Source organism: Choloepus didactylus, chromosome 7, assembly GCF_015220235.1.
Source record: "Choloepus didactylus isolate mChoDid1 chromosome 7, mChoDid1.pri, whole genome shotgun sequence".
NCBI lineage: Eukaryota > Metazoa > Chordata > Mammalia > Pilosa > Megalonychidae > Choloepus > Choloepus didactylus.
In genome coordinates, this window is record NC_051313.1 from 101,580,373 (window position 1) to 101,589,581 (window position 9,209).

The 9,209-nt window shown below is 36.8% G+C and overlaps 1 protein-coding gene across 1 annotated transcript; it reads left to right on the plus strand.

Annotated features, from left to right (window-relative positions):
- Nucleotides 1-332: 332 nt before the first annotated feature.
- On the plus strand, nt 333-1,586 carry PGK2 (phosphoglycerate kinase 2). The gene has a single exon (XM_037844180.1). It carries the CDS (start codon nt 333-335, stop codon nt 1,584-1,586), a length of 1,254 nt encoding a protein of 417 aa, XP_037700108.1.
- The last annotated feature ends 7,623 nt before the right edge of the window (nt 1,587-9,209 follow it).

The following is a 9,209-nucleotide window of genomic DNA, read 5'->3' on the forward strand; positions in this document are numbered from 1 at the left end:
CTTCGCCTCCCCGCTCAGGCTCCAAACCAGTAAAGTTTGCTACCACACGTTCCCCATTACAGAACCGCCTTCTGTCTGGGGCAGTTGGAATCTGCTAATGCGCAGGTACTCCAAACCCAGATGAACAGCAAAACTGACCAATAGCAGAGCTGGGTTTCCTTTGCCCCATCCAATCATAGCTATGAGCGTTGCAGGAGCCCGAGTGCCGGAAAGGAAGGGGCGGGGCAAGAGGAAAGGCGTTAGAAATCACCATCATCACAGCCTCCCAACAACATTCAAGTGATTCTTCAGCTCTGTGATCCAAGTGTCAGGTACGCCTTTGTATTTTCAAGATGTCTCTTTCTAAGAAGTTGACTTTGGACAAACTGGATGTTAAAGAGAAGAGAGTCATCATGAGAGTAGACTACAATGTTCCCATGAAGAAAAACCAGATTACAAACAACCAGAGAATCAAGGCTTCCATCCCCAGCATCAAGTACTGCCTGGATAATGGAGCCAAGTCAGTAGTTCTTATGAGTCATCTAGGCCGCCCTGATGGTGTTCCCATGCCTGATAAATACTCTCTTGAGCCTGTTGCTGCTGAGCTCAAATCGTTGCTGGGCAAGGATGTTCTGTTCCTGAAGGATTGTGTGGGCTCAGAAGTGGAGAAAGCCTGTGCCAACCCAGCTACTGGTTCAGTCATCCTGCTGGAGAATCTGCGATTTCATGTGGAGGAAGAAGGAAAGGGCCAAGATCCTTCTGGAAAGGTGCTTAAGGCTGAGCCAGCTAACATAGAAGCCTTCCGTACATCACTGTCCAAGCTAGGAGATGTCTATGTCAATGATGCTTTTGGCACTGCTCATCGGGCCCATAGCTCAATGGTGGGAGTGAACTTGCCCCAGAAGGCTTCAGGATTCCTGATGAAGAAGGAGCTAGATTACTTTGCCAAAGCTTTGGAAAACCCAGTGAGGCCCTTCCTGGCTATACTTGGTGGAGCCAAAGTGGCAGACAAGATCCAACTCATCAGAAATATGCTGGACAAGGTTAATGAGATGATTATTGGTGGTGGAATGGCTTACACCTTCCTTAAAGTACTCAAAAACATGGAAATTGGTGCTTCCCTGTTTGATGAAGAGGGGGCCAAGATTGTCAACGACATCATGTCCAAAGCCAAAAAGAATAATGTGACGATTACCTTTCCTGTAGATTTTGTCACCGCTGACAAGTTTGAAGAGAATGCCAATGTTGGTCAGGCTACTGTGTCTTCTGGCATCCCAGCTGGCTGGATGGGTTTGGACTGTGGTTCTGAGACCAACAAGAAGTTTGCTGAAGTTGTCTCCCAAGCCAAGCTAATTGTGTGGAATGGACCTGTTGGGGTATTTGAATGGGATGCCTTTGCTCAGGGAACCAAAGCCCTCATGGATGAAGTTGTGAAAGCCACTTCCAAGGGTTGCATCACCATAATAGGTGGTGGAGACACTGCTACTTGCTGTGCCAAATGGAACACGGAAGATAAAGTCAGCCATGTGAGCACTGGAGGAGGTGCCAGTTTAGAACTTCTGGAAGGTAAAACCCTTCCTGGAGTGGATGCCCTCAGTGACCTGTAGTTGACAGTGTTTCTTCCTCTTAGTTCCTACCTACAGACTTTAAGTCAGCTTAGTGCTTTTATATTTCAACTTGACTTTTGTTAAAATCTAACCCTACGTCAAGACCCAGGGAATTACTCAGGGACAGGCCACCAGGAACCCTTAAATATCAGCACAGTAATTCAACTCATCTTAATTGTGCCATGCATTTACCTTCTGTCTTCAAGATCTCATCTGAACTTCACCATTGTGCTCCATAGGGAGGCTGTATTCTTACATTGCCTATTAAAAGAAAGCGAGCTGAATAGGTTGAATCTCTCCTTTTTATTTTAGTCTAGCTTTTCTATAGTTTCAGTACTTGAAACATTGAAACAAGACAAAACCCAACATTGAGGATGGGAGGAGGTAGATGCTGACAAACTATTAAACAATAAAAGTGCTCAAATAAATTTTTTTAAAATGACATATAAGAACTAATGGGTACTATTAAAACTCTGGTAACAGGAAGTTTCTTACTGAAAAAGGGAAATAGAGGAATACTTATTAAACCTTAGCAGTTAAAAAAGGAAAGAAATTAAAACCAGGAAGGAATTGTGTGAGTTTGTGTATGTATTTGAACACAACGCTTATATCTGTTAAGACAGGTGCTACAAATTAAGCCCAGTATCAAAGCAGACATTAAACAAATAGATAATATAACTAACAAATCCTAAAACCAGGTTTGGGTTGTAAAAATATGTTTATAACTAATTTAGTCATAGGTAAATGGAGATATAAAAATTCTTCTATATTAGAAAACAGAATATCAGAATAAAAAGAGTTGTAAAAGAAGCACAAATACTGGAGAATATTTTGTACAGGGTAAAGCTGTCGACAAATTAAGAATAAAAATGCAGATAACTTTTCATAGCTGTAATGGCCTATGTCCCATATTTCCAGATCTGTTCTATATATTCAACATCTTGGACAACTGAGCTTAAAATATAATCTTAATACACTTGAAACATCAGCATCCTGTTAAGGAAAATATTAACAATGTTGTGGTACCCAAGAAAGAGGTAGGAAAGATGTAAGAGTTGAAGTATAGGCTTAATTAGAAGAAAAAAGGAAACTAAAACTATAGGCGTTCAATCAATCAAGATTAAAGCATATTTCTCTCTTGCATAGTTGGACTCTTCTCCATGAGGTCATCCAGGTAACCAAACTGGTAAGGTAAATATGCTACCCTCAATAAGTGGGTTCCGTATCGGTTTCTGAGGTGTCTGCCTAAATTTTTTTACCATTTGATAGCCAACAGGAAGGGAGCATTAGTGGGATGCAGTCAGATTCTTTTTAAAGACATGACTCAAAAGATTTAAGAATTTTTTAAATATTTAATTGGTTGTCAGTTGGGTGATAGGGCCTATTTTGCAAGAGAGGCTTGGGAAATGTATTCTCTCTAGCTAAATACCTTGGCCCACACTGAAAAACAATATATTCTATTGCTAAAAGGAAGTATGGGAAAATAAATACTGGGGGAAAAATACAGCCTGGAAGTGCAGAGAAAAGAACTGATGACTTGAATTAGAAGGTTGGCAAAAAAATAAATAAATAAAAAACAAGGAAAGGTATTGTGTTTGTGACATACAGACACACAACTCTGTACAGTTGTTACTGAAAATTTTAGTTACATATTATAATTAGGTATATACAAAATACTTAGTTTCCTATTTGTTAAAACCAAATTAAAAAAAAATGTACAATAAGGTGTTCAACAAGATGGTCCATTGGTTTGGATTTTTTGGTTCAAACTATAAGTGTGGAGTTCATTTGTTTGTTTTGCATAAGGTTCCCATTAAGTTATTTAACTCACGTGCTTCCATTTCTAACCATTTATTTTCTGTGCATTATTAATGAAAAGACCTGTACTGAATTAGCTTATCTTAAGCAAATTAATAAAATTCTGATGAAATAAATTATAAAACAAAATATATGCTATATTTCATGGCCTTACTATGCCTTCATTAACTCTGCTTGTGTCAAGTCATTTCAAACCCGAATTAGTTATTAAAAATCTGCTAGGGATTATAGTAAATTTGCTTTCCCTAAATCAATGTGTGTTAACGATAATAGAAAGGTGGGATATATTTGATAAAAAGTAAGTGCAATTTTTTAAAAATGACAAATCAGAAGCGCATATGAATTTATATACAAAAGAAAATGTTTTGATTGGCATCTTCTCAACCTGAGGAGACAGCACGGCTCCACCTGGGGTTCCCTTCCCTGTGCTGTGGCCTAGAAACTCCTTCCAGGCAGGAAATCGGGGGCAGTCGTTGACTCATTTGTTTCCTCTCTTGGGGATCACTGTACTGTGTTGCTTTCTATGTTTTCTCTGGTTTTTCATTTGTTTCAGATGAGAGGGTCTATAGAGTCCCTGTTATTCCATCTTGGCCAGAATCAATATCCCCAAATCTTTTCTTTTTCAGTGTTTTATAATAATACTTTTAATAAGCTGAGTAATACTCTTTTTAAGACCTAGGTGGGCTGTGAAAATGTTAACCTGGTTTTTAAATTTGCTCTTCTTTCTTTTCTCATATGAGGATAGAAATTATTTTTCCACCAGACTAGAGTCCCTTGCTTTTTACTTGTTTGGTTTGTTTCTCATTTTTCTCTTTGTAGTCAGACACACCTTTTTATTTCTTAACATATTCCTCTACATTTTATATTTTGAGTTCCATCACTATTAGGGAAATGAAATAACTAGATTTTTAAGTCTGCTTAAATCATTTATTCTTCAAACAAATACTGCCCACTGAAGCTTTCATGGATAGGATTATTTCATCCAGTAGCTAGCTATCCATTAATCCACTTTAAAACTCAGCTTTAGAGTCTTCCTATTTTTCTAATGCCAGGCTGGTCTTGTCCTTTCCATTTGAGTCAGGATCCCAAGGGTCTCACAGACATTTTTCTCTGGTGCCATGGGCTATACTGGCTTTCTCATTTGGAAATTAATCACTATAAATCCAAATACTCATATTAATTCTTCCGTGATTAAAAACAGAGGCCACATTTGATTTCAGCAGGAATTGAAACCATTAGGTTAGTAATTAGGATTTTGTAAGACAGAGAAGGCAAATTTTAGCAAACATTTAACTATCAATTAACTAAATTTTAAGTTAATTCTAAAATTATTCCTTATCCTGTTGTTAAGCTAAGTTTCTAAGACTCTTTAAAAATGGGGAAACAGCTTTCCTTTAGTGTTGAAAATTTTGCTTTAATAGTTTCAAGTACTGTGAATTACTATCTTGCAATTCTGAATGCTTGTATAAACCTGTTCAAAACTGCTATTTTTTACTTATAGTGTTATGCTGTGTTAGTTATAGTTCAATATTATTTCACTGATCTGGTTAGAACCAGGGTAAAAGACATATGAATTCTCATTGAATTAGATATACAAATAAATGAATTACATATATATATATATAAAATAGTACATATATTAGTATTAAAAATTAAGACAAGGCTAATTAATTTTAAAACATATGGAGACTCGTTCCTATCTCACAATAAATAAATTCATGAATCCACAGTTCATGGTTCCCTTCATGATTTTGTAAACTGATTAAAATAAGGAAAAGGGAAATTAAATGGGAATTTGCCAGATTAGTGTCAGGTGAGGATTGAATCATGTTCCCCACAAAAGACATGTTCAAATTCCAAACTCCAGTTCTGTGGGTGTGGACCCATTTGTAATTAGGATCTTTGAAGACATTATTATTAGTTAAGGTGTGGTCAAACTTGGATGAAGGGCCTTCATCCAACACAGCTCAAGTTCTTACAGTCAACAGAAGTGGGACAAAGAACTAGAAGCTAGAAGTCAGCAGAAACCAGAGGAGCAGACACCAGGAGAAAGAGATTGCTATGGGATGGAGTATTGCACTAATCATCTAAAAGCCAAAATATCATCACTAGAAGTCTGTAATTCATATGTAAATTAGTAATGTTTTTGGACTGTAAGGCTTTAGTTTGTATTAAAGAATGATAAAAATGATGAAAAGGTAAAATGCTCTGTTGTATCAAATACATGTTCATGCCTAGTGATACCTAAAATTCCTATACTGATTGATTTGGGAGGAGTATTTTTCCAACTCTAAACTAATTTTTATTTCACGTGGGTGTGAGAGAGGAGCTGTGTCCACAATATTAGCCACCACATACTCATGATATAAACATGCATGGACACTAGAAGTGTCTGGTTTCAACATGCAGTGCTCTCTGTGTCTAAAACAGCATTTTTCTAGGTTGGTTAGCCCTGAGCTAAGGCACTAACCTATGTCAGATTACTCAGTAGAAATAGTTGAATCTTCTCTCCTGAATTAGGAGAAAGACTGTGGCTATAGTCACCAAGCGGGAAGGAAAAGAGATGTATGGGACAAAAGTGCCTTTAAAAAAAAACATAATAAAATGACCAATCATATTAGCAGCTCTTCCTATTTCAGGGATAACTGGCTAAGGAGATGCAATGGGTGAAGCACTGAGAGAACTAGTATAAATGTGCTCTCTAAACGTGAGGGTAATTTTTTTTTGTACATGCTTTGGTCATTTGTATTTTTTTCTTTTGTATACTACCTATTAGTCCTCTTTGCATATCACTAGTTTTGTTGTCTTTGTTTTTATTCATATTTACAGGATCCATTTTAAAACAGTTATTTTGAAAAGTTGATTGATAAACTGTGAATTTTATACTGAAGTTACATCTGATAAAAAATTCTGTGTGCATTTGTGTAAGAACCCTACTAAGGCAATTCTGAAAAATTACTAGGCATTTGAGATAAGAAAAAAAGTTGCCTGACGTGCATCTAGCAGAAGGATATCACCCTAGGGGTGCCAAGAATTTTGTCCTATATTATACATAGACAAATTGCAGTAGAAATCAGTCTGCAGAAATGAGGCAGACTCAGTTTGCATTTCATACAACTGAGGGATAGACAAGACTTAAACCTCACTCTTGGGAAACAGACATGAAGAAGTAAAAGGACTGATGAACTGAAGGTAAGCCCCAAAATTAGATTCTGGGCAGCCTGTAGGGCAAGTCATGAAGTAGAAAAGACTGATTTGGAAGATAATTTCATTCCTTTTGCTTTCTTTCTGTCTTGTCTGTTTTTTATTTTATTCGAGTTGTTGCATCCCCTTGCTATTCAAGGGCTACTCCGAATAATAACCTGCTTTATTCCACCACTTGACATTTTGAGTAATGTTACTAATGCTTGATCTTTCATTTTTCTCTTCTCCAGTTTGCACCTGTTTTGTGCACCATTCCTTTGCTGCTCTCTGATAATCATGCCCAAACAAATTTATCCAGAGGACATCAAAAAGTATTGTCATAAATCTCCCTTTCATTATCAGAGGCACTGTACCTCTAGTGGTAAGACAGTCGGGCACTAGACCAGTGAGTAATTTATTTGAGGACAGATAAAACCTCCCCTTCCTGAAACAAAACAAAACAAAACAGGAGACTGGGATAGAGGTTGAATCATCATATTTCCCATAACGTAGAAACTTTTCTGTTTCAATGCATTAATAGTCACATCTTGCTGTGTGTGTTCATTAATAAGAATTTCTAAAAAGCATGCACAGCAAGTCAATTATACTACAGGCATCATAATCTGAACTCTTTTTTCAATAGTAAAACTAAAATTGTGGTTTGATTTATTTTTTTCATGTGAGTATTTTGGGGGGAAACAAAAAATGACATGCCTGTATATCTTCTAATATCTATAGTCATTGATTCCTTATTTATTTTTTGTAACTCTAAGCCACTGTTTTGCATGTGTGCGTGCACACATATGCACATATACAAACACATGTAAGCTTTCATGGCTCCCATACCCTAGGCTGGTTCACTATCGTCAACCTTTTTTTCTGTCCCTTCACATTTGAAGCTCATTCCAGAACTTTGATTTTGTTTCCTGCATTATCATCTGATCTTGTCTCAGACACTGTAGTATCTCCAATCTTGGGTCTTGTCCTTCTAATCCAGTTCTTCCAGAAATTAAGTAACACCCTAGAAACCCCACCTGTGCTGTCTGTTTCTGGATAGTCCTCACCCCACTGCCTACTTGTCGAATCCTCAGCCACTGCCAGTATCAGTCCTCCCCTGGGTACATTTGATATCCAAATATGCATTGGACTTTCCTGCTTAGAACTTCCCCAGAATCCAAGAGTGCCTATTATCCCAAAATTCCAATAAATAGCTTTCAATTTGCAATTTATAAATTCTCATCTCCACATACTGTTCTTTTCCTTGCTCTGAGGATTAACTGTCAAAGTTTCTTGCTGTGAGTCAGCTGTCCTTAGTAGGAAACAAATGCTTACTTACTATTTTCATTAAAGTAATAATTTGAAAACATTATACAAACTATTTTAAGTACATTACAAAACCAACACATATCAATCCTATGAAGCATATATTATTATTATCTTCATTTTATGGAAGAAGTAATTTAGGCACCAGACATTAGGTAACTTGTTCAAGGTAACAGAGCTAATAAGGGCAAAAGCTAGATTTTGAACCCAGGCAGAAACCATGCACTTAACCTCTATGTTGTGCTTCATGTGTTAAACAAATAAAGGTGATGACTCAGTTACTTTGTAGTTTCTGTCCTATCCTCAGTATAGATTGCCTTTCTAGCTTGCTGGCTAGGAGGTCTCCTTGGAATTTACCCCTGAGGAAAAGTTTATGGCTAGAATCAAAGAACCCTTCAAGGATCTCTACCAATATCACTCTCAATAGACACAGAACATTTTCTTGGAAGCATAAAGTCCCAGCCATTCATATTCATAGAATTGTTAAAGTCTACGACATCTCTTTGTGTGTTTCCCCAAAGGTTTACACTGGATCATTTGGGTCCAAGAATTTTAACCCTTGTGGTTTCACTTGTATTACAGGAGAGTCTGTCTCTAACTTCCAATTTCAGTAACATTTTCTTTAGCTTAGAATCTAATATTCCATTTCAGTCACTTTTCCTGAAACACCAAAGCATGTTTCAAAAGTTTTCCCCATTTACAAAACATGGAAGAAGTCCCCATCCAGAAAAGTCAAGCAAGTTCTCTTGTGATCGTTTCCAAATTCGTAAGTATATTCAGTCAGTGTCCCTGTAGTATAACCTATCACTTTTGCACATCTTTGGCCCACTCTACAATTTAATATTTAATCACTCTTTTTCTACCAGCCCTATAAATAAGATTACTCATCTGAATCACAGGGTTCTTCATTGCATGTTCTTCTTGAGAATGCTGTGCCCAAATGAAGAAAGTTTCTGAGGATCTGTTTTATTTCATAAAAACATCTAATACTACATTTACCTAGTGTTCAGCAGAAGAGGTGCCATTTTCAAGTCTATATAGTTTGTAAAAACCAGATGTGTCTTTACTGCAAGTAAAGTGAATCAAGATTTGTAACTTTTTAAACAAATGGATGTAGAAAGCTTATTAAATACTCTAAGCATGCATATATACATTTTGCACTATACGATAAATTTTAATGTAACTTAGAAATTGTTAGGCCCCACCTACTAGGAGTTTTAATATTAATAATCAATGATAGAGAAAATTTATGATCACAATAAAGGTTTATAGAATCTTCCACTTCTGCAATGTTGGGAA